Source organism: Molothrus aeneus, chromosome Z, assembly GCF_037042795.1.
Source record: "Molothrus aeneus isolate 106 chromosome Z, BPBGC_Maene_1.0, whole genome shotgun sequence".
NCBI classification, from domain to species: domain Eukaryota; kingdom Metazoa; phylum Chordata; class Aves; order Passeriformes; family Icteridae; genus Molothrus; species Molothrus aeneus.
In genome coordinates, this window is record NC_089680.1 from 34,164,685 (window position 1) to 34,191,541 (window position 26,857).

The 26,857-nt window shown below is 37.5% G+C and overlaps 2 protein-coding genes across 2 annotated transcripts in view; both read right to left on the bottom strand.

Moving 5' to 3' along the window:
- The window catches only part of SREK1 (splicing regulatory glutamic acid and lysine rich protein 1), a 33,016-nt gene extending 24,216 nt beyond the window's left edge, over positions 1 to 8,800 (bottom strand). Inside the window, exons 1-2 of the mRNA XM_066569706.1 lie at positions 8,593 to 8,800; positions 3,319 to 3,452 (exon numbers count right to left, since the gene is read on the bottom strand). Of these exons, the coding sequence (XP_066425803.1) occupies positions 3,319 to 3,452; positions 8,593 to 8,753 (295 nt within the window). The 5' untranslated portion in view covers positions 8,754 to 8,800. The remainder of the gene's footprint in view (positions 1 to 3,318; positions 3,453 to 8,592) is intronic.
- Positions 8,801 to 17,397: 8,597 nt separating this feature from the next.
- ERBIN (erbb2 interacting protein) overlaps positions 17,398 to 26,857 on the bottom strand; it is a 121,120-nt gene continuing 111,660 nt past the window's right edge. Inside the window, exons 26-29 of the mRNA XM_066568751.1 lie at positions 25,120 to 25,329; positions 23,970 to 24,062; positions 23,285 to 23,359; positions 17,398 to 20,582 (exon numbers count right to left, since the gene is read on the bottom strand). Coding sequence (XP_066424848.1) covers positions 20,475 to 20,582; positions 23,285 to 23,359; positions 23,970 to 24,062; positions 25,120 to 25,329 — 486 coding nt within the window. The 3' untranslated portion in view covers positions 17,398 to 20,474. The remainder of the gene's footprint in view (positions 20,583 to 23,284; positions 23,360 to 23,969; positions 24,063 to 25,119; positions 25,330 to 26,857) is intronic.

Sequence of the window (26,857 nt, forward strand, 5' to 3'; positions counted from 1 at the left end):
GCTGAGGGAAAGTAGCAGAGAAATATTATAACTTTACTTTCTAAAGTTGCTTTCTCCAGAAGTAAGAGTTTTAACTGTCCTTTTCCAAGATAATCTCATAAAGCACAACATATGGAAGAATATATCTCGAAACACTATTCCTGTCTTCTGACACAATGCATCTGCACAATTTAGATACTTAAACAAATTCCAAATCAAATTTATCCTTAATTCAGAGCACTAAAACCGAATCATATTCTAAACTCTCCGTATACCATCCACCATTCATAAGCAGCTTCAAATCAACTTCAAAATCAAACACTGTGAACCCTTTACAAACATCATTTTACAGAACTGAAGTACCAGTTCACAAGTACAAGGGAAAGAGATTTAACAGAACAAAACAAAAAAGGGACAAAATAAAATAAAAATAAAATAAACAAAGGAAAGAAAGCAAAATAAAATAAAAACAGAGACAGGGCGTCCATCTTCAGCAGGTCAGACTTCGATCTCATTTCCCCCATGAAGGTTTCACTTGGCGGCAGGTTTAGTGGCATGGCAAACAATGCCTAACTCAGGCAAGTGTAACAGGTCTGCCTTGGCCAGTCTAGTCATCTAATAATGCACAAATATCACACAGAGAAAACATACAAAACCAAATTAATAGTCAAAATCCATCTACCAGATAATGTGGACATAAAATTTAGAAAGATTAGGGTGGCATCTTTGTTTAGCTTTCATCTTTGCATTTTCAAAGCATATTTAAAGAAAAACCTACCAATACACACACACAAAAAGTTGTATTTTCACAGCTTAATGGTCTTACTTCATTTACAATAACATTTCTGTTAAATTGTTTATCAAATGTCACATACTTTACATTGATTTCATTCTGTAGTGATTTCCTCCTTGATTTACCACTCTTTAAATACACTCCAAATGTCAGGGTTTTTTCTATTTTTTTGAACCAGGTTTTTAGATTTCCATTTTACCTCTCCTCTATGTTTAACTTCACACATTAAATGTTTTATTACTGGCAAGGTTGGTCAATGGTATAATTTTACCTCCTGGTAGGATAAAAAGCCATCACTACTTTTAAAACCCACAATCCAGTTCACTGACTCCATTAACAGTGCATCGTATGATACATAGTGAAAAAACCTTTGTGCCATGGTCTCCAAAGCCATACTTATTCCACACAATAATAAATTCATCAGAAAGTTAAATTTGTATAAATTCACATCTTTTTATAAATGAGTGATTCTGATACAAAGTTACAGAGAACAGCATTCTGACATCAAAAAAGCAATCTCAAAACCTTGTTCACCTAATTATGCATGCATTTTTGTGGAGTCCAGAATGATTCTGAACAGTGATCACCTTTTCTCAGAAATGCCTGATCAGCCAGTTATCAACAGAGCTGGAACAAGATTTGTCAGAATTTTGACTTATTTTCCTTTCATTCACTGTCTACCACAAAAGACACAGGAAAATATAGCTTTACCTGCCTGCTGCCATATCATGCCAGGCAGTGATCTCATCACAAGAAAAACACCAGGAAGTGTTGTTCCCTCATTAGGCAGCCATCTTCCCTCTCTGGCAATACTGAACCAGTGTTAAGATCTTACTGATGAAATATAAAACTAAGATTTGGAATAATCTTTAGTCTATTTATTATGGGGCAATTCTTCAATTGGAGACTCTGGTGCCCTTAGCCTCTACACACTTTCCAGTGCATACAGCAATATTCTCTTTGTGGTTTAAGAACAAGTTAAAAATATGAAAACAAAGAGTCCCCAAAACAAGACACAAAAGGAACTAAAAACCTAGGCTTTACAAAGATAAATGTATGTGCGGTATGACTTGCCTAAGAAAGCTACAAGTATAGGCAGTACACTGTAGGTCAATATGGCCTCTAGTGAAAGTACTTTTATAGTTTAGGAAATTTTTGAGACCTGTCAGTTTGTTAAGAACGTCCCAAATGAGTATTATAACAGCACTCATCTCACACTATCTAGATCATGATGCAGCAAACACGCCAAAACATGGTACTCTGGGACCATTGTTAACAAACTGCAAGAAGTCAATAGTATTTTTTTAAACCAAAACCTGATTCTTGCAGCTAGAGATGTTACTAAGAGGTATTTCTTGATCTGTTGCAGTTTACAGTTCAATCACTCTACATATTGTTGTTCATGGCAAAACAGCAACCAAGTTGAAAGTAAAGTCAGGTTCACTCCATCAGCTGGAATGATTCCATTCCAAGGAGGCAAAAGGTCCAGCTACCAGTCAGAGGCTAAATTCCACAGTGGTCCCAATGAAGTCAATGGGGCTCTGCCTAAATGCATTGATATGCCTGCCACAGGACTCTGCTTCATGTAATTGTATTCAAATCTAGGATGCTTCTACTAAGAACACAAATTGTCATGTACTCAACAGATCTATAAAAGCATGGCCTCAGGCCTAGGGGAAGGAACATCTGTCAATGTATTAATCAAGTATTTTATCTCATGAAGACTTTTAATGTAATTACATTACATCAGTAACATTTTAAAGAATATTTAATGTAATTACATTACATTAGTAATGTTTTTAAGAACATTTTATGATGGGAGCATTCTGGACAGATCACTGCATATTTAAACAGATACCCAAAAAAAAAAGGAGTACCAGTATACACAAGGAATTTTTTTTATGGCACATGAAGTAACATTTTCAACAGTAACAAGAAAGAAAAAAGTTTAAAAATTAAACTAGCAGATAAACATTTATATTCAAACAGTATTTTGAATGCAAAGTATCTTGGATTAGATTACTCTAAAATGGCCAAATGAGTACACCATGTCTGTAAGACAAAACTGGGATTCACTCTAAAAATGCAGAAATAATCAGTATCTTTAAAAAAGCACAAATCAGCAAAAAAAGTCTTTACAGCAAAGGTGATACATTAAGATTCAAACTGCAATGTTAAGTGTCAGGGAATTGCCTGATCTTCTCAGAGCTCCATTGACTTCAGTGAGAACTGTGTGCAAACATTTGCCAACACAAACCATAGTAAAAGGAATTATTCTTTCTTTTCCTTCAAAATACATAATAACTACAGAAACCTGAGTTATAACTTAAACCAACTATCTTTTTGCCAATGCTGAATTTCAATTAAACATGTATAACTGGGGCTTTTTTCATTCAATTTATCAATTTTGTTTCAAGGCCTTTTTTTTCCAAAAAGCAATCAAATAAAATAAAACAACAACAGAGCATCACCTTACACAGAAAGCTTAAAACAATTAACAAACACAACAAAGACCAACATTACAGAAGAATGTCTAAAATACCAACCTTCTGCGCAGGGCACAACTATCAAAGCTCTGTCAATAAAAACCGTGTTAGTTAGATGCTGGGCCACACCAACACTCGATGCTTCACGAAACTTAATATAACATACTTTGGAGGAAAAAGCAAGAGGTGCGTTGCTGCAAGATAAAAGGAAAAAAATAACAATTAGTCATAATTGTATGGATATATTTTTAACTATTACTCCTCAGGGAAAAAAAAGGGTTTTTGCCTAGATAGGGAAGCCTAAAGTATAAAAATCAACTAACTTGCCACTTGCTGTATCAGTGAAAAAAGATGGAGCGCCTTTTTAATGAAAACTTACATAAGCCAAAATCACGAATTAACAAGACTAATTTTCTTATATTATCCGGCTATACAACACTGAACAGTCCATTTCAAATTACTATTTTAAGGAGCATATTTACTTGACAATTACAATTGCCAAGTAAATATTTTATAGTTTATCTTTTTTTTCCTGAAAATATTTTTTTTTAGGAAAGACAAACAACAAGCCATGCAATTTTTTAGCTGGGTCTTTCAGATACTAGCCTGTAATAATCAATATTCTTTCTCTGGCTTTCACAAAAGTAGTTAATTCTTACAAAGATAAAAACAATTCTTGAGAGGGCTTTCAAGTACTGGGTCTTAGCTGACTACTGTAACAAAAACCATTTGCCTAAGTTCAGCACAATGTAGCATGGAGAAACATGGGAGGAAGTAGGAGCACCGCACCATTTGGCTACAAAAGGGAAGAAAATTTGTAATTCACTTTTTCATTACACTGTATGCCAAGAGAAAACATGTAAACATTGCAATCTTGATCAAAACAATTTAAGTTTGCATTAAAAATGGATTCCCTAGTCAAGGCTTGTAAGCTTTATATTAGCAGCTTATTTCTTCACATGAAGGAAGTACAGGTAAATACTCAAAGAGAGAATACAGTATTCCTGGAATATCAGCGAGTTTCATTTGAAATCATGGAAAAAATGTTGCACAGACTGTTTCACCCTGGTCCTGTCTCAACCAAAATGGAAACACCTGTCAAATTTCTGGAAGCACCAGCAGCAGTTCAAGTTTAACACAACCCATCTTGGAGACCCCTCGAATTCCAAGGACATGTTTCCCCAGTTATTCTATGAAATCCTATTAGATTTCAGGATTTAAATACAAATCAGAAGTTTTAGACACGTGATCTCATTATATTAATTATAAAAATAAACCAAAAATGTAAGCCTCAGGCAGGCAGACTAATATGTTTCTGGCTACCAGGACAGTAGCACGAATGTATGATATCTAGAGATGGCCAAATTCAGAATGGCATTCAGAAACATCAATGATGGAAAATTCTGTAAGAAAAGACAACACAGAGGAAGAAAAACTAAACAGGGAGCGGGAGACACAAAAACGTCATACAATTTAGAGAAACATTTTAAGATTGACTACATTTCTTCTGCTCACTTTTATTTATTTGTGGTGGATAATGCTTTTACCATTTCAAGTTTCCACATTCAGGAAGGAACTAACTGCATAGAATAGCTTCTGAGCCAGCTGTAAGATCTCTGCTGAGACCAGTTTCCAGCATCAGAGATTACAGCCAGCTGTGACTTCTTCAGTACTCTAGAGATACTTTGAGCACCACAAAGTATTTTTTTTATTTGCTTTGGTTTGGTGGGGGAGAGGACTCTAAGGGAAGGGAGGAACTCGTGTCTTGGAGTTTCTTGTCACCAGTGTATGGTGTTTGCTTGTCTCTTTTTAAATACATCCCTCAGTATTATAACCCAAATGGCTGAAGTCACCACTGAAGGTTCTATGGTCCACACTGCTGAAAACTTCTAATATCTTCTGATTTTTTTTTCCTTTTTTGCTTTCATTGTGAACTCAAAAATATAATTCTGCTCCACACACTTTCAGATCTCCCCAGTAATCCCTATAAATTTTAACATCCATAGAGCCTGCACTATCAAGTGTGTTTTTGTAAGATTTACTCTCCTGTATTCCTTGATTTAGAACACAAAAGCTATGTGGACAATATGTTAAAAAATATTAGATGTCTGAACACTGGTGCAAATGAAGCCATACAAAGACTTCTTGATACCAAGTGCCTTCCAGAGGTCAGAAAGGAGAAATTCTCTACAAGGTGACGCTCTCTACTAAAAACATATCGAAGTTGCCTCAAGGGAAACTATTAGGATCTAAGAGATCTAACATTTTAGAAGGTTTAACAGTGATTGAGTCCTCTCTTTTTATGAAGGGGGCCTCAAAAGTCTTCCCATCAGCGCCTTTTTAAGACGACTTTTTGCTAAAACAGTTCAGTCCTATCCTAATTCCTTTTGTCGCCTTATTTTTGCTAGCCTTTACTGAGGCTGAATTGAGGGAGACTTGTGATATTTCTCCTAGGTTACACAGCCTTGACATCAAAAAGCAACTACTATATCTCTGATTCAAAGTTACTAAAATTCAGTTAGTCTCTTTAGAAAAAAGAAAAAATTAAGAGGAAATAAATATCTAAATAGTATTGGGACAATTCTACCATTTTTGTTTCACTTTGTAGAAAGACAGCAACATTCATCTCCTAACAGAACAAAAATCAACCAAAGTATTTCCTAAGGACTTATTCAGAAATCTACGGTAATAAGAAAAAAAAGCCTATAAAACACTTCTCCAACTGTCCAAATTTTCTCAAGTGGGGCAGGGAGGTGGCGTGTGTGAGGTGTGGAAGACATGACAGAAATAAATAACTTATTAAAATAGAATACTATGGATTAATTGTGCAGATCAGTTTAAATAAGGCTCTGTGTGTTTTGCCTCAGAAGTCTCACCTACATTACTGTCACTGCAGGATATAACAATTCTAATTATTGGACTATACAGATGACAACCCCTTTTCTCAGACGAGATGTCCCTTAAGTGAAGGTGGCCCATCCACCTGTGTCAGAATGGATAAGGGATACAAGTGAGATTGACTTGGGTGGCAGCCCTCAACCCTAAACCAGGCTTTGTCAAAATACTCTGGTTCATGAACAGAACACTTTTAGGCTCCAAACTGGAGGAGGCCCCAAACCCCATTGCCAAGGTCTGGTATGGCATGTGTCTCCATCTCTCAAGGCCTGCTGGGTTGCAACCAGAGCAGAACTTCTGGTGGCAGAACATGGAGGCCAATCCAGTCTTTCCCTTGACTAGGGAAGGGTTATGACAAACCAGTCCATCATCCAACTTTTTGTTAAATCAAAAGTTTTTTTTCTCCAACAGAGTTCTAGCTTCCAAGACCACTCCAGACTATTCAGTAGCAAGCAGTATTACACAGCAGGTCTTTCCACATCTAATAGAGACAGTTTGCGACTCCCTGCTTTCAAACAACTCATTCTGCCAAATCCAATTGTTGCTCAGTAGTTTTTCAACATTTAACTGTTCAAAAATCTTCCTAAGGTCACATTTGAAGGCTCCACTGCTACACATGTAATTTTGAGGCCTACTCTGAAAGGCAAACCTTAACTGCGTTACAAGTGTATGGGACTGTCTGTGCTTGTCTGAGACTAATAATCCAATTACAGGTGTCACTGGTCTCCTGCTAAACTGAAAACACTACTAGGCTGTGGCAGTGCCTAGCATACTGGAGTACACACCCAAGGCAAAAGACCTGTCACATCCTTGCAAACCAGCTTCAGTTTTTAACTGTATTGCAAACTGATAGTGATCTATGTTTTGCTTGGGACATCTTTGCTTCCCATCCACTTGTCAATCAAATACTATTTTATGAATTTATGACAAAGTTATTTAAATACATTTTCAAAAAGTCAACATGAGGCACTTTTTTTTTTTTTGGTTCTAAGAAAAGGCATTAGAGTTCTTAGGCATACTTAGTTTTCTCACAAGGTAGCAATTTGGAAGTCAGTTCAAATGTCCAGAAGTATGAGGCAAGGGAAGTGCCACACTTCTAACATGTATGCATAAATAACAGTAAATAAAACCAAGAGTAAAGCAGGTAATCACGATCCTGCATCCTATCTCTGAAAACTGAATTAATCAGCACTATAACCTTGACATTCCCAAGTTATTCCCTATTATGGTACTGGATTTTAGTATTTTATGTGTATATACACCCTGGCAAAACTGTATACTGGCACAGACATTATTTGTATATGAATGTCAAGAACGTCCCCATTTCCCTTAAAACCTGTTATGTAACCTAGTGAAAGACAAGAACAACAGCTGTAACAAAAAATCAGATTCAGTCACGAGAAAACCAAAAAATATAAAGAACCAAGTGTGGAACAAGTCCAGGACAAAGCCCTAGAAAACTGTATAAAAATCCACCATATAGCTATCAGTAAGGCATATGTTATTTTAAGCATATCTTTACGTATTAAGTGTTTATTTTTTCTGAATGGTTGGTATTCAAATATAGTCAGATGTTATGTAGCTATATAAAAACTAATAAACACCAACTTTTTTGGCTGTTCCCTTTTGCAAATCGAAGTTTTATTAGCCTGAGCATTTTTGTATCAAAGCTCACGTATTGGCATGCTAATAATGCCCTGTCCTTTCCACTATTCCGATTTAATTTTTAAAGCACATTTATTATTCGCTTCCCAGTACAACTGCTGCCTCGAGAGAAAAAAAAAAATCATCTCCTCCCCTTTACTGCTGATCATCGTCTTCTCGGGAGGGGCAACACTGCTATTTTACAAGCCCCTGCATCTCCCACTTGAGCGCACCCCTCGCACGCCGCTGACACCACGAACCGCTATGATTTAGCGAGAGATGTGACGCCTGGGATTAATTTACTGCACAAGCCTTACTGGGGGCAACTCCGAGGCAGGGCAGGTTCCTTCCTCTGCCCGCTACAAAACCTCAGCTACTCTGGATTCTTTTCGAACAGCCCCTTTTCGAACAGCTCCTTCTCGGACCACAGCGCCCTTCCAACAGAAACGGAAAAAAGAAAAAGAATAAAGGCAGTCGGGCGAAGGCGGGCCTGGAACTCCCCGGTCTAGCTCGCCTGCACCCAGCGTGGGCGAGGAGATAGACAAGCCACAGAAAGCGGGTTTTAGGAAAGAGGGAAAAGGGCCGGCGCCGCCATCTTAAGTGCGGGCGCAGCTCCTTCTCCGCAGCTCCGACCATACAAAGGGGAGGGACCACGTGACGTCTCCCTGGTGCCCGAACTCAAAATGGCGCCTCTGGCCTCTCGCCCCTGCCCTTCCCGCCACCTCCCGGCCCCTCCGCGCCTCTCCCTCATCCCTAGGCTCAGTCGCTGCGGAGAGCGGCACGGGCCCCACTTACTCCGGGGGATAGAGACGCAGCTCCTCGATATCTCCCAGGAAGCCGAAGAGCGTCCGCATCTGCTCGCTAGTCACGGCCGAGGAGAGGTTGGTGACCTGGATGACGGACGTGGGGCCCAGGGGGAAGCCCAACGGGACCCCGATGCCGCCGCTGTTCATCATGGCGGCGCCTGCCCAGCCTTACCGCGCGCACCCGGGGGCGCGGGCCCGCCCACCGAGAGGGGCGCGCGCCACCGGCCGGAGCGGCCCCGCGGGCGGACGCTCTAGCGGTACACTCGATCGCTCCCAGAAGAGTTCTCGGAGGGACTGGCGGCCCCTGCCGGCGAGGCCTCCAGCCCGCCCGCGGCGTGGAGATCGCTCGCTTCCCCAGGAGCCGCTTCCCCAGCAGCCACCTCATATGGAGCCGGCTGGGCCGCCGTGCGTAGGGCGGGACCGGCACGGGGCCTGGGCCTCGCCCAGGAAGAGGCGTGGCCTGTGAGGGGCCGCCGCTGCCGCGCTCTTTGCGCGCGCACGGCGGCTGCTGGTGACGCGCGCTGGGGCAGGGGCTGCTGCGGCGACCCTGTGGGCGGCTCGGGCCCCTCAGGAAAATGAGATTTCCCTTTTAATTGCGCGTTTCGTGGCCACGTTTAGTAAGAGACAGTTTAATCACCCTAGGGAATAAACCTCTGAACACACCCTCTGTCTAAACAGGAAGGGCCCGTAATAGAACGGATTGTAAATAGTTCTGTTATAAATTGACTACAACGCTATCCAAATTAAATTTATCTTGCCTGCAGTTGTAATTCAAGTTCTCCTTAAAAACTACATTGGCTGGAGAAAATTAGGCTGAGCACTTCATGTGTGGGCTGTCACTACTAAGGATCAAACTGCACTCTTTCCTAGTGATACGGAACTTTGCGTCTTGGGACTTGAAGGGTTTAAGGTTTCTGGCAATTTCTAACACTTTCCATTCCCCAGCTGAGAAGAGATTGAAGTATTTTTGAAGCTATCTGGGTTGAAAAATGCTGCAAATTTGTGACAGTTCCCTGAGCAAATAGGTCAGTTGTTACAGAATCTCCATAGATAAGTCTGGATAGTGCTGGCTTTATTGATGCTCAGTACATTACAGAAATGTAATTCTAAGCAATTGTCAGAGATGCATTTCATATAAATACATTTATGCATATGTTTCAGATAGGGCTTATTTCAAAATCATTATCAGTGCACTCATATTCTCTTTCTAAATGAAATCTATATTCCAAAAGTACAAAAATCCTTTTTAAATCCCTTTTTTCAGCCATTCTGGTAGCTTCTAGTTGAGAGAAGTTTAACTGGAACTTCCAGACATTTTTTAATATATTGTGGAAAATGAAACAGATACTATTATTCTACATATAGAAACCTTACATAAAATTTTGTTATGCTTTCACTAGTACATCTTATCCAAAGATGGTTAGCAGAGATGTAGAAGGTATTTCTGCTATGAATATTCTTATCCTGTCTCCTTGCATCTCTCAGTGGAGGGTCCAAAATAAAAATGAACTCTAAAATTCACAAAGAAGAGCCTTGTGATGTCAGAACTGACTGGGATACCCTCCTTCAGATAAAGCCTGTAACAGTCCATACAAAATTCTGAGCTACTGATCTGCTTTCTGAAAACAAAGCAAGAAAAACAGTGTTTAAATTTTGTAATTATCAGTCCCTGCCACAGTACAAAATTAGCTTGGAAAAATAAATGAATTTGTATTTCAAGAAGAATAGGCAAAAAAAATCACACCAATCCCAGACCCCCAAAAATCTAATGCTGAAAGCATGCTTGGATCATAAATGCTGGCACTAAATGGCTGGGAGCAAATAATGACTATTTTAGTAAAACCATTCAAAATTTAAAAGTGTTACCTCCCTCTCCTATAATAAAAACCCTCCAAGCTATTGAGAAAGAAAAGTTAATTAAAAAGAAAAGACATGCAGAAAGGGAATCTGCACTGTACAAGCAGTGCCCAAACATCATCTCTCTAATCAATGGCTAACAGACCTGCATCTTACAAATTGCTGTAGGCCTAGAGAAAACTTTAGCTGTAATCAAAGTGAATTAATATGTGTACAAGTTACTATTCAATTTTGCTCAGCTGTTTTTACTTGTTCTTAACTGTATTTGTGCATGTAAATAAAGCTTCAGTAAATAAATTCCTTCACTTCCACCTTGATTGTCAGGTTAACTAGCAAAACACATGGCATTATGCAGGCTCTTTGGAGGTAAACTTAAATTTCAGGTTACCTAAATGTAAAATGGTGAAGCCGTTAAATAAGAGTGACTATTAACCATTTGTCTAAGACTGTATTTTGTGATCTTCCAATGAGGATTAAAAAGCATTTACTGGGTAATGTTAATTGCAAGTACCAGTAGAAAAATACTGGCAATTCAGTAGGAAGTTACAGTAAAAGCTGTTTTAGAGGATCAGGAGAAAAGTCTTTTCATTACAAGAAAGTAATGTCACCTTTTAAGCAGACAGTAGGTGGTCTGATAGAGATGGACATCTCTGGCATTTGCTGCGCTTTGCAGGGGGAGGAAATCAAAATTACATGAGGTAAAAGAAGGAAGCATTAGATGGTTTCATCAGCTTCCCTTAAATGGAACCTGAAAGACTTCAAAAATAACGTTAGCCACAGACCTAACAATTATTTGATAAAAATAAAATAGTTCTAAGTTTTAAGCAATTTATGAGAAGTGAAATTTAACTTCAGATTCAACAACTCCTGCAGCACTGGTAAAATTTGCCTCTGGAAATCTAAAGCCCTGGAAACTAATGAGAAAGCTTGAGCAAAGAGGATGTACCCATAGCTGAGGAGAACAGGTTAAAGGAATTGTTCACATGCAAGGTCACAGGACATGGTGAGATGTTTCTGTGTTGAGGAATCTAGCCAGTGTACTGTGTGGCCATTTCTAATGATCTTTAAAAGTCATAGTGTTTGGGGGGGGGAATGTCACCCCTAGATTGCAGATGGGCAGGAAAAGAGCATTGGTAAAATTAGAGGGATATCAGCCCCACCTCAGTCCCTGGGAAAATGATAGAGCAAATTCCCCTGACAGCCATTTTCAAGCTTGCTGATGACAAGAAGAAGACTGGGAGTTGTGAATATGGATTTATAAAGAGAAAACTGTGTCTGACCACCTGTTAGCCTCCTGCTGCTGTGAAATGACTGGCTCATGAGTGTGGGGAGAGCAGCTAATACTGTTTATCTTGACCTTCTCAAGGCTTTTATAACTTTGTCCAATAATATCCCTTAAGGTATTTTTCTTTGACTGCTCTTTTGAATGCAGTACGAGAATGCCACTAAAAGCCAATATATTTGTATAGCCTGTGCTACCTAAGTTTGTTTTCATACACAGTAACTTTACACCACTTTCCTTATTGTATAACCAAGATGTCAGTGTTTTGTGTAGATTAGTGATGCAGAACACAGGAAACCAATTTCTCTTCTACAGCATGAATGTTCCTTCTCTTGCGAATTAATCAAGAGGCATAATCCTCAAATGCCAACTCCTACTACTCACGGTAGTTTGCAGGTACAAACTACTGCTGATGATACTCCTGTTTTCTGTTTGTGTTCAGACACATGTTCCAGTTTCACAGACACGTTTGCACGTCAGATTAACTTGAACTAACTTTCAAATACAGACAAATCAGAAAATGTTAACTTCAGAACATTTCAAAGACAACAGACTTTATTCTAAACTCCAGCAGATCCACAGTGCTTCCCAAGTACAAGAAGTGACTTTCATCCCCTTTCCATTGTTATACCTTTAAGGTTTATCAGGTAACTGCTCTCATTTTTATGCATGCCTTAGTATAATTTATGTAGTTTTTTTAAAGAAGATTCATGTAGAACAGAAAAACATCTTACAGAAAACAAACTCTTGGTTCTGTGTAGTAATCTCCAATCCACCACATCTCTAATCCCAAAAGTTCTATAAAATCATTTAAAGATAAAGTATAAGACCAATTTATATACCTACCCAGAAAAATTATGAAAATATTTTTCCCAGATAAAATTTCTAGTGCAGTAATTGTTTTCCTCAGATTCAAGTTTACACATCTAGAAATCTTAAAATCCTGCCTATGATGAGACTAACAGATGAATGCTACACGGTCAGTGTAAGCAGCTGAAACTAGTTTAAACTTGCTACCTCTGGATGGCAGTCAGCTGTACAAGTTAGCACTGGTAAACTGAAACCGCTGTGAGATTTCTGCATCTGCTTTTTATCTGTTTTACAGCAAACACATGAAAAAATTTAGGGTTGCTGTACTGAGCATAGCAGTTTCAATTAGAAGAGTCACGTTAGCAGCTCTAGAAATGTGTTTTACAATGACATTCTTCTCCCCATAAAATTGCTTGTATCAAAAATGGAGTAGCTCTTCTTGACTTACAATTCTTTTTAAACTTACTTCAAAATACGATGAGGGCTGACAACCTGAGATAATGTTGCTGACTCTGAATCTCCAAGCACATATTAACAAAGGAGGAGTATCTCCACCACTGAGAGACTGAGGGAAAATGCACAAAAGCAGTTAAGATTTGAAAATCTTAATCTGAAAATAGAATCTCTATCCAGTTACCTTTCAGGGCAGAATTTGTACTTATGAAACTTAGTATCTGTTCTACAGAGAACATTTTTTGGATTACAGAATCATTTTTTCTTCAAAAGGGAATTTCAAGAAACCCTTTTTAAAAGCTATATAAAAGTCTAAATGTCAGTAGATAAACTAATGGTTTTATGATATACTTTTAATACCCATATGTGTGACTATGTATGTGTCTAGGAAAATGTAAAATCTCAGCTTTTTTCTTTTTCTTTTTTTTTTTTTTTAATTAAACTGGGTGTCTGCTAGGAGATTTGCTACTTGCTGTTTTTCTGGCAGTACATGCAATTGGAACTGTTTGGGTAGGTGCCCACTGGAGTGAGAAAAAGCATCTTTCTTCTTTGCTGTGAGGTTATCCTGCTGGGAATCACAGCATGTAATTCTACATAAGGGGATAATGTTTTTGAACCTCAAAAAACCCTGTCTGAACAAGGTAATTCAAAGGTATTGGATAGAAAATTCTGAATTCACTTGGATGAATTTCTTCTCCTTTCCAGTCACATTTTGTAGGAGCAGGGCAAGAAGCTTTCTTCGTGGCATAAGAATATAATAGAATCTTTATAAATGTGAAGTTTGAAAACTGGAGTAAAATTTGGTGCAGATAAACATTAATGTTTTACTTCCAGCTGTTTTTTTGAAAGTGGCATAAAATAGGCAGTATTACAAAACAAAGTGAGTTTGGTAAGTAGTAAGTCTAATAAAAATTATTAGTGTCTTCAAATGTCTTAAAATATAAGCACATAATGATTCAATCTATAATACATTAACTACATTTGCAATTAAATAACACCATGCATTGTTTACTGCAGGGTCAGGAAACCATCCAGTGTGTTTTCATAAAATTAAAATGCAGCAGAAAAAAAAATTGATGTTTTATCTGTTTGGAGGTTTTCAGCATGGTTTCTAACCCTTGCATCCATCAAGTCCCACCTCATCCTTCATTGCTCATGCCAGATAGCAAATGAGACAATTTTACATGATTGTTTCATTTTTCCAGGACTTAGTATTATGTCAGCTAACCAGCTGTTACTATCTATTTCAATATTTATTAGTAAACCTCAGTTTCTCTGTAGTGAAACCATAGCTTTCAGCTGAAGTAGTTTTTGATGGGAACATTCTCAGCAAAAAATACCTTCTCCATATTCAAAAGCAGTTGTTGATTATTCTGTTGTAAGTGGAAGTTTTTGCAGACGGAAATAAATAAAATATGCTAAAACACTGATGTTGAGAGCCATAGCACAATACTTACAAATCCTGTATTTTGCCAGTGCATACTTATAATTCAGTAGAAAGCTTTTACCCATTTTTTGATTTGGTTTTTTTTTTTTTTTTTTAATGTTGTTTTTTTCTCCAAAGTTTCCTTCATAAATTACCAACATTAGCAGTTAAATGACAATTTCTCTGTAGAGCATCTGGTTCCTCTGCTACCACTTTGTCTATTAAAAGACAGTCCATGAAAGGTTTGTCCCAGTCAGTATTTCCACATCTGGCAAAAAAAAGTGAATATTTTGCCAGGGTTTTTTTATTACTTTGAACAATACTGAAGCACAAACATTTCAGCCATTTGCAGCATCCAGCCATGCCTCATGAAATGGATGCAGCTCAGAGCCACACTCCCCCTTGTGTTATGCAGCTGCAAAAATAGATGTTGCAGACTACTGTTATAAGAAATTTAATTCCTGATGATCTAATGATTGGGCCATGCAGAATACTTTGCTACTTCAGCAACATGAGTTTTCATGAGGAACTCTTCTTGGCCATCTCAGGAACCTTACCAGCCTTGTCATATGTTTTCTTGCACGTTCCAAGTGCACCCCTGAAGCTTTTAATCAGGTATTGATCTAAATATGAGGGGCTGAAAGTGTCCTGACTCAAGTATTGCAAGCTATATGTTAACTGAATCTTTCACAGCTCAGTAATGCTTATCCACACTTGCAAATTACTTTCCATAGGCACAACGTCCTGAGCACAGTATTTCTAATGCAGTTTAAAACACTAGATTTAGTGCTCATTTCATATTTTCTCTTCCTTTAAGCTGAACAGCTGCTACTTTTTCCATACTTAATGCTTATCCCTAATACAAAGCAATTGTTCAAATAGTTAGATTGCAGAACTGAAATACAAGTCACATTCTCACAGACAATATTCAGGTACAGCAAACAAAAGGGAGCAAGAGCTGGAAATCAGGGAGTCCCACAGAGAAGAGGGTCTGAACTGCAAGGAAGGGTGATGCTGTTAGTACTTGAAATGAGGCTTTCAGACAGCAATAGAAGAGACCAGATGCTCATAGGAACTGTCTGAGAAACTTGAGGGAAAATGAGAGACCTGCTGCTGCCAGGTACAAGGCAAGGGAGCCACTGGGGCCTGGGGACACTGGTAGCTTGTAGCAAGTGTGGTCAGTAGCCGTTGGTGCAGCATGCCTGAGGCCTTTGTTGCAGCTGCCCTTGGATGAAGAGGGTGATCCTCCCACCCTTCAGCTGGTACTAGGAGGAGGCTTGTTGGATCAGAGGGAACACCTAGGGCCCACCCATGACCTTTCATGCAAGACCTGTGCTGCTAAGCAGAGGAATTTTGGAACTCAGCAACCTGGGATGCCTGGGGAGATAGGACCTCTTCAGACCTGACAGCTTCAAGAGCCTTGGGCCCCAGAGTGCAGACCTGGGCAGTCTGTCACTAGCAGAACTACAGGTAGAATAGCAGTGGAAGGTAATAGCTGGAAACTGGTGGCTTCCAGCACTGCAGGTAAGGCTCCTACTTGTAGTGCAGCTTTAATGGTGTAGCAGAGCTCCAGTTTCAAGGCAATCTCATAGATATTGCAATAGAATCTTCTGTACACATTCCAAAATTGAATATAATGCATGGCAGTAGTGATACCGTACCAAAAAATACATTTTCTCTCTGAAAAAGTACCTTCAGGCAGAAAAACAGAAGTTAGACCTAGTATTCTCAGATGCTCAATGAAAAAGTAAACTTTTATTAAATCATGTCCAAATAGGGAGCAGATATAGAAAACCTAAATAACAAGGGGCCCAACACTCCAGGGTCATCAGGGCCATAACCTGTTAATAGTGAGAATCAGTTTTCTCTAAGAGGAAGAAACTGTTACTGGTATATCAGAGGACAAAAAGATGAAACTATTTGTGTTACCACATTGTTTTGTGATTTTCAAGAAAACGGGATGTAAAGCCAAATTTAGCTCTCCTGTGAAATTCTGTGCCTACCTGTTTAGTTTCTCTACCACATTACCCTTGTATACCTCTTCAGAGTGCTTTCAGCATACTTTTAATTTTAACCCTACTCACTGACCTAGGCATTTCTCTCTGCCTATCAAAAGTAGTAAACTTCCCACTAAAGTCCTCTCCTAGTGACAGTAGCCACTCACTGCCCTATCTGATTTTATTGCAAGACTGGGATGCATTGGGTCCAGCTGAGATGAAGTTAATTTTCCTTACAGCAGCCCTCACAGTGCTGTGCTTTGCACTGGTAGCTAGAGGTGTTGATAACACACCAGTGTTTGGCTTCTGCTGTACAGCACTGGCACAGCACCAGCACTGTCTTCCCTACATTCATCAGTAGGCTGGGGGTGAGCAAGATCTTGGAAGGGGACACAAAGCTGACCCAAACAGACCAAAGGGTGGTCTGTTTCATGCCATATCATATCAGCTCAGATAAAAAAGCTAAGAAGAGGAGGATGAAGGTGGGGCATTTGTTTTTTACAGTGTTTGCGTTCCAGAGCAACCACTGCCTGTGCTGATGCCCAGCTTCCTGGAAGTGCTGGACATGACTTGGCTGATAAGAAGTAGAAAATAAAATTATTTATTTTCTCTTTGCTTTAGTAAACTGCCTTATTTAAAAATGCAAGCTGTTTTCCATCTTATTTTCTCTCCTGTGCAGCTAGGGAAGAGGGAGTGATAGAGCAGTTTGGTGAGCACCTGGCATCAAGGCAAGGTTTACCCACCACATGGGGTTATGCACAAAAACATTTCCTTGTTTTGAAGAACCCAGTCTTGCAAGGAAATCACTTAGAACAGACCTGTGGGCGCTGAGATGCACAGAGCCAGGAACACAAATAAGACTTTACTAATGCATATTGATTGAGTACTGAGGTCTACAAAAACTGTAGATTAATAAATAATGTTATGGAGAATTTTTCCTAAAACTTAAATAAGTCAATTTCACACAGCTTTAAAGAGCATTAGTTTATTATCTATTCTCCATGTGTTACCTCAGAAACAGTATTCTTATATACAAAAATTTGGAATGTTGAATAAATGCTGATCCATAGAAACATTACATAGCTGTTGACAAGGGTATATTTCTAAACAAAACCAAAATAATAATGAATGTTTGATTCTGTGTGTTGCTTATTGCTATGTCTGTGTTCATAGAATGATTTCAAGTATTTACACTTTCTCTTAATTCATTCAAAAAAGAAACTAAAAAAGTATTTACATAATAAATACGTGGGAGACTTCATCTTTTCATTACATCAGTTGAACTGATTCTTTAATGAACTATTAAGAATAGAAAGAATTAACACAGTTTGCATCAATTCACTGCCATGCTGAGTAACTCAGGTTGCTGATGGATTTTATTCTATTCAAAATGTAGTTTACAATGCATTCAAACTGAAAAGTGCTGATATTGTCTCTGCTCCTTTGAATCCTGGCTGGACTAGTTCAGGAGTCCTCTTTCTCCCACCCCCCACAAAATCATTTAGTCTGACATGTTTACCTTCACACACTGACACTGACGAAACAAACACATTTCAATTCACTGAAAACTCAAACATTTAGTGAGTAAAATCAGCATAATCCATGTTTTATTAGACAATTAATTTGCTAACTGACGGAAGACAAGCTTTGGCCAAGTATTTCCACAAGAAGTACTAAACTTCTTGCTATAAATCTCTACTTATATAGTTCTACCAGCCGAACAGTTTTTGGTAGAATTTTTCTGTGATACATAAATCTGAAAATTAAGTGACACAACAACATTTAAAACTTCTGTTACCATTAAAGCAAAATACAATACAGTATAATTTCTCAGTGATATATTTAAATGTACTGCAAAATGTATACAAAGTCAGTCCAAGATCAGTAAAGAATCAGTTCTGCTTTTTGGACTTTTCCCTTCTCAAAGATACAGGTTTTATAGAAGACCAAGGTAATTTAGGACTTGACTGTATGTATCCCCATTAAAAGGCAGTGTGTGATAAAAATAACATGATTAAAAGTAATGAACACATGATGTGAACATTTTGCATTTTCAATAAAAAAATAGAAACTAAACAACAACTAAACACTGAAGCCTGCCATTATATAGCTATGTTTCTCATTCTTTAAGATTAACAGCACACAGAAAATAAGTGAATTTTATCAAAATACAGCACATTTCTGCTAATATATCAAAAAAATCATTTTCTATGCAAATATTACTGAAAATCAACTAAAAAGAATTAAAATATACAAAGAGTTGTTAAAGGGTTTCAATTAAAATTATTAGAACTATACACAGTACAATAAGCAATAGTTAACATCTTTGAAAGAAGTGCAATAATATTGGAGTTCACTTATTAAAAAAGTACTGCCTGTTTATTACTGCTAGCTATGTATAATTCCTTTCTCTTCCAGCTCATTGTTCCAAAAGTAAAGGAAGCTGGTGTTTTTGCTAGCTTTATTAAAAGCATTTACTTTTTGGGTTGAAAAAAAGCGCTTATACCTGTCCCAAACTACCAACTTGTACATAATTAAAAATGAACTGCAATAATTGAATATTGCTCCAATGACAGGCTAATTATTAGCCCTGATTAAAAACAGTTATCGGTCTTCTATGGCACTTTTCCCTGGTCCATAACAACCGTGTATGAATTATCACTGCAGACTATGCAGTCTCTATTCAATTACAAAGGAGAAAGATAATGTTTCTGGTAAACAAAATTAATAGAAGCATAATTGAACCTTTTATACAGTAATAAGGAACAAAGGCAGCCTGTGGTAAATCACTATTACATTAATGTAATTAGAAACCCTTTAATGACTCTGAAGTGTCTAGTTCACATTTAATGTTACCTGTAGGAACAGCCCTTTAAGAAACCGCATTACAAACTGGTGGGTTTTAAGTACACCCTCCCTTTACTCTCCATCTCACCACAGCAATTCTCCATCACTGCTGAAAGTTTCGCAAACTTGCTTTGGTTACCTAGCTCCATGCGTATGGTTTCCTTTTTGATTAACAAGGCAATGCAGAGGCCAAACAAAATCGAGATGTCTTTCATACCCTTTCCTGCATCATTTGTGTATGTTTAAATTTATATTACAGGCAACAATCTTAAAAACTGGCCATTTCAGTTTCATTTTTAAAATCTGTCAGCTTAAAATGGAGTCTTTTTTATAAAGATAAAATTATCACCGTTTCCACAAAATTGGGGATTTCCATAGCAGAGAAAAATCTCTGGGCACAATTCCATAGTACAGTTGAAAAAATTATGTATGCAAGAAAACAACTAAACATGAATTACATGTGGGAAATGAATATTCAATGACTACATTAAGAACAAATCCTGTATAATATCACAAATTTGTAGTTACAGTCTTCCTAAAAAAAACACCATAAGCTTTTATTGCATTTTCTATTGGTAGACGTACACTCCAGAACTAAACACTTTTTCTTCTCTCCTGATACCAGATTTAGATAGCAGATAATTGTTTCACCTGACCTTTATTCTGTCCAACCAGCACCACCTTCCATCTACCCATTCATCTATACAATGTGCACATAGCAAAGCCAACACTTCATATCCCCGTTCGTATCTACAGAAGTGGTTCAGCGTAACACATTAATATCTGGTGAATAAAAATAAAGGCAATAAACAGCTACAGGACAGACAGCCCTGCCATCTGTCCATTGGCTACAACTGAGGCTTCGCAAAGCCTTGCACAAAGTTTAGTAATGTGTATGAATTATCCAAAAATAAACCTACCATCTGTACAAAAAAACAACACAGGTTTGTTCTTGGAGGAGTGATCCTTAAATTGCTATAATGCTTAAAAACAAGTTTATTCACCATACACATTTCCAAAATTATTTCCTGTATGTTCTCTACAGTGGTTTTTCCCCCTTTAACCACAAGTTCAGTATTTCCTGTACAAATTTTGATCATAATTCTGAGTTCTTTTAATGTATAAAAATATGCAAAATATTCAGTTTCCCCATAGTCCTTCAATGAATTCTGTTGGTTTATCCCCACAATCCACGGTACTTATGAAGAAACTTCTCGCACAATGATGAGTTCCACTGCATTCTGAAAAGTCTTTAGCAACGACACTGCTTGTCCATGATCGATATTGATGAAGCTGTATCCATTAGCCTAAAGAGAAATATTTAAAATTGAAAATGACAGTCTTTATTCCATGTTAGTAAAAGTACTTCATGTACGTTTATTTAAGCCTTAAGATTTCTATATGAATGCGGAGAATAAAACACTGCAGATTACTTGAATTTGTACCTGCATGCTACAAAAAACTAAATTACCATATCAGCCTTGGAAGAATATTGCAAATAACCAAAAGAAAACTGAACTTTAAGCTATTAACATCAGACATCTAATTCATCAGCTGTCATACAGCCACACCAAAAAATCCTGAATGGGCTACAAATGACACAAACCTATTTTAAGTATCAGAATATTAGAAACGGCATCTGTGATAAATTAAAACTATTGCGTCCTGTGACAAAAACCTTAATGGCACTGGGAGCCTTTTTTTGTGTTAGACTCTGAGATAGTCTCCAACTTGTACTTGTGTGTGACTCTAAACAATATTGTTATTCTTGGACAAGTTTGTCTTGGCAAACACAGATAGGCCCAAGTGGCCCACAATAAACAGGGAAAACATGGCTATGGCTCAACTTCTCTGAGTGCACCAGAGCAAGATCATGCTCAACCTGGTCAGCAAAATGTTGCAAAAGGACAAATTTGTCCATTTAAACTGTTACAGCTTCCAGCTGTGCATCCCATCTTTTTCCCTGAGCTGCTTGTGTGGTGACAGAGAACAGAGAACTAGATGTGCTCTCTGTGCCTTAGCAGTGACATTTTGAATGTTACAGTTCTTATCCCATCACTGAACACTTGCTCTTTTACAAGCTGAATCCTTGGTTAGAAAACCAGGGGTTTTCAAATCTTTCTAGATTTGCAGAGGAAGATTTATGTAGACTGTTCAGAGAGCACAAGTGGCAAAAACCCTTCCAAATCATAAATTGTACAGAATGTCCTAGCCTAGTCTTAAGTCTTACTTTCATTTATCTAGTCATTCATCATATAGTATATTTTTATTAAAAATATGTATTAGACATGCATTGTAATATGCATGCCTACTGAATGTTTTACAGAGAACATTGCAAAATCAAGCATAGCAAAGGCATTTTGGAAGAGATGGTATTCATTAAAAAAATGAAGTCTGAGTGGCTCAAGACAGAGTGGGACTGTCATTACATCATCACTGTGACTATCGCAGCTAAAAAGAACATGCTGTTACATTAAAAAATACTCTTTGTTATGAGAAATAAAGTGGCTTCTGATTGTCTAAGCATGGAAGTGCAACTTGTTCTTGAGCTCTTTTTCAAATTGAATTCCTTATTAAACAATAAGCAAAACCCAAGCAGTGGCAACATAAAAAAAACTTCATTAACTAATTTGATTTGTCTGCATGGCATTTATAAAGACAGGAATAAACCACAAAACAGAAATTACCTTTCAGGTATGTTCCACTTAACAAATATGTAACAAATGTGCTAGTAGTTTTTTCAAAGTTTTAACATGCTTCCTGTTCATGTATGTGTTGGTAACCCTGGGTGTTAGGTTATCACCATTCCTGTATCAGTAAGAGAACTAGGACCTCTCACCCAGTGAGGAGAGACAAGCAGAGATTATTTATCGTGCTCAAGAACAATCTATCTTTTAACTGGAACAACTTAGTCTCAGTTCAGTTTTCTTGTGTGCCTTTTGGCTTTATCTTTCATTTGAAGAACTAGGCTGAGTTTTCAATTTGTCGTTGTTTTAGAATATGGTTCACAGGATGTTGTGGTTTAATCGAGATACTAGTGGGGGTTGGGGTGTTTGGTTTTGGACTTTTTGTTTGTTCTGTTTTTAGAAAACTGAAATGCAGCAGAGTTGATTCAATCAACATTTTCATGGTACAATAAATAACTATTTTTAACAAGCTCAGGAATTTAAGGGTAGTTAGAACAATTTTCAAATGTCCCACTAGTCCATTTTGGTTAAGAAAGTAAAGCACTACAAACATACTGTTAATTTCTCTGACCCCTCCCCTAACAGCTTACGAGCTCATTTATACAAGACAACTTCAAACAAATCTAATACAGAAAAGGTCTGATAGGTACAGACTTCTTAGAGAAAGGAACAACACAGCTTGCAGTCCAGAAGCCATGGCTCCCGAAATGCCTGACTTGGCTGGCCAGCAGCAGATGGGCAGCCAGGAGGTGCATGCTGTGACCAGCCTGACACCAGGCAGCAAAGGGGCAGCTCTGGCCAGGGCTTGTGCATGTCTGGCCTGCCAGTGGGGGAGAGCAGCAAAGGCTGGCAGGAGCTGCACCACGGAGAGGGATGTAACAGGAGAGTGCAACTGTGGGGAGCAGCTGTCAGGGGCAGCTGCTGGTGTTCAGACAACCATTGTTCTCAACACTGCATGTGAACGAACACAAATGCAACAACTGAATGATAGTATAGCCTAATGAAATGCTCATGCTCTGTCTGAAATGACATCTTTTGTCACTTTTTTGTGTCTTCAGATGTGTGAAAAATGTTCAGAATTTGAAAAAATTATTCACTGTGCTTTAATCTGAGTCACTTATTGGCGTGTTGGGTGGCAGAAAATAAAGTTTCATCCCATAATGTATCAGGAATAGATACCAAAGAAAAAAATCAGGAAAAGATAGGTAATCTATCTAAAAAGTAAACATTCTGCTCTTAGGTGCAAACTGAAACCAAACCAGTATATTACATAGGCTAGTTAATTAAGTCATTACTGTCATTAATTACATTAAGTACATTACCTGAATTATTTTATCCCCTGGCTGTAACAGCTTAGATGCTGGTCCATCTGGCTGCACTCTGGTTACAAATATGCCCTTGAAAAACAGATGTGGGAATGTTTTTGACAACTTATTTATGAATAACAGGATAGCATCAAACAGATGTAATTCAAAATATTTTTTTCAAATTTCCATCCTAAGTAGAAGAGAATGCAATGCTATTCTACAGGTCTCTGACTTTTGCAACTGCCTCCCTTTCCTGATGTTAAAAATACAGAATTATCTTTAAAGATAATTGTGACCCATCTTGGTTTAATTTGGCACATGTATATATCAACATAAATTATCTACTACTAGAAATAAAGCTGTAGGCTAAGTCACCATCTCTTTTTTAAGAGGATTCGTAATTGTGCACTCCAAAATTCACTATCTCAAATCTGCTAACTGATAACTAGAACTGTTAACCACTGCAAAAACTACTCATCTAGAATAATCATCTGTTTATGATTGATAATCATCTGTACTGTCATTCAACTGTGACCACCTACAACCTTGATTTTCAACATAATTTTCCAATTTTCTCCCTTCCAGTCCTGGAGTGTAGTGGTTTGGGAAATATATATACGCTTTCTTTTCTCCCATTGCTGAACACGGGAAACATCACAGATCAGAAGGCTATCAAGAAGCATTAGTATAGAATACTTACATCATCTTCTGGTCTGAATGGATTTCCTCTCCCTCCAATTCCTCCTGATATACTAAATCCAAGTTCTGGATCCTTGTCAACTCTCACTCGAATCTAAGTAATTACAATCAAAATAAGATTAATTGGCTGAAAAATCTATATTCAAAGCTACTGTAATGAAATTATTAGGAATTCAGGTGAATAAAACCTTTGAAATTTAAAAAAATTAAAAAGCAGGTCAGAGATTATTACATCTCATAATATTAATGCAGAACAAGATTGCAATATAACATGATGTAGATTGTACCTAAGTTTTATTCCAATATCACTATTATTATAATAATAAGTCACATGGACTTTAAATTCAGAGCTATTTCAATATTAAGTAGGTTACTTTAATGCCCCCAGCAAATATACATGCTTATGTGAAAGAATCTCTTCCTCCTATTTTTTTGCTACCTCTAGGTAAATTTTGAAAATCAAACCTCATTCCTATTTTGACTGTAAGTGGTACATAGCCATGACTGCCCTCTTTCTCTTGCTAGAAAAGTTGAATAAAAAACTTATTTTACACAGGAAGTGGACATTCTCATTCTAGCACAGAATGAAAATGAAGTTATCAGGATTTTCTCAAAAAAACTCAAACAATAGAATAGAAAGAGGGCTGTCACAAGGAAAGGGTCATTAAATGGTATAAGAATTTCTTATATACATATCTATCATAAACAAAACATAATTATCAGGTATGCATCAGATTGCTCCAACATTTTTATGGATTTTTGCTTAGGGATAGACATTTCTGCACTTGCAGGGTTTTAAACCATTCCAGATGCAAAGTACTCTAAGTTGTACTGTGACTTTGTGTTTTCTTCAGTTACTAGCTAAATAATGAAGTAGAGATAAATAAATTTAGTTGACAAATTAATTTTTAGCTCAGTAAAAAGATGCAAGTTAAAGTTTCTGCTGCGTTCAGTTAAAATTCTACCACATTTCTCTCAAAACTGGAAGGAATGTGTGATCTGAGGGATAGAATTGCTCTGAGATCTTTTGCTGGAGGTAAATCCCTATATTGCTTCTGTCACCATCTACAGAGAAATGATAATAAATGAAAAGAATGTAACAACGTCTCTGACTGACAGATTTGTATCTGTCAGATAGATTTTACTCTTACCTCTTGCTTTGCCAACTCATGGCTTTGTCTGGGAGAGCACTGGGACTGGGTATAGGGAGGTTGGTGGGCAACTTTCAACATCAGATAATCAATTAATTGCTCTCTAGATGGATGTCTTGCAACTGATGATTGAGGAGGGAGATGATGGACTTGGCTGTAGTTTGCTGGAAGCCTCTGAGGCTGGCACATTTGTCCATTTGTTAAAGGCATCTGAAAAAAAAATTATCAAGGTTATATATTTTATAAGCAGCAATCCTCAATTTTGCTTCATTAATTCAATATTTCTCATATGTGACTGCTTTTAATTTTCAGCAACATTATTAAAACTACTCTTCTGGATCATGTACAATTACATCCATTTTGTTTATAGCTATCAGCTCTGACCTACTGAACAATTTGAAAAACAAAATCTTAATTTGAGTGCTAATTTATTAGCACAAATTATACAGCCTTTGCTTTTAGCACTTGTTTTTTCACTGTTTCTCCAAATATTATTTTCCAGCAGTGCAATTGATGGTATTGACACTTGATTCATGCCATTATAGTCTGTGCTTTTCTTACAAAAAATTCAGAGATTTTGTAACAATTTCCAATAGATCATACAAAAATAAAAATTCCCACTCCCTATCTCAGGCTGGCAGACTACATGCTCACCAAGCATATTATGGTGACCACTTCACAAGAAAACTCCCAGAGGAAGCTCCCATCCAAGCTCAAGATTTTAATATCAAAATTGTAGTATTTCCAAAAAATGTTACTCTTTTCTTAATGCATATTTAATTGATTGATAGGAATAATGATGACAAGCAGCAGTGAGGTACAGAACTGTCAAGACATACAGAACACTCCAATCATGTCACCAGGAATGATGCTGGATCTGGCAACATTTCCTCACTGAAGCTGTGTTGAGATGCGCAGCCTTTTTACCCCCTTGCCATTACATCTCATGCTCTTATCCACCTTAATTAGTCACTGATTCATCTGTAAGATTCCAAAATTGCTATACACTTGAGTAACAGATTGGCCTGCCACCCTTATCACATTAGTTAAGGGATACAAGGATGTTAAAATACTCACTCAGTATTACAAGGAACAAGTGTGCAAATTTCAACCTGTAACCATGCTATGTGAATGGACACATATCAGAATCTGCTGAGTTTGTCAGACTGATTCTGAGAAATGATAATGTGTGTCTATAATACATTTTCAGATTATTTACAGATCCTATGTATTTAATATACATGCCTTTTCTGAAAACTTGAAGTATAACAGGAAAACTTTTTTTGTTGCCAGAGGTAGAGTTTATATAGGTAAAATGTATCCACAGCTGTGCAAGTTCCCAATACCCATTGTCTATAGAAATGCAACTGAAATTACTGAAGGTCTAAGAATAAAATCAGCTTCTGCTGATTAATTTACAAAAATCCATTTAGTTTCATGCTAGTAAGATCCACTTCCAGACATGGTGCTTAGAGATGAATACAAAGTGTTTCCAACTAATTCTGGTTTATCATCACAATTTCATCACAACACATTTCAAGTTTGTTCTTTAGAAGGTTTAATCAGCTTCATATTACTTTTTAGAAATCATCTGCTATATTCCAATTTTCACTTGCAAGTATTTCTTTGGCTGCAGATTTCTTCTTTCAAATTACCTACTGAAGAAAAGTAAGAACCATCTTCCTTCATACAGTCAACTGTTTCATTGAGGATGCTGTTTCATTTATGTCAGTTTTGA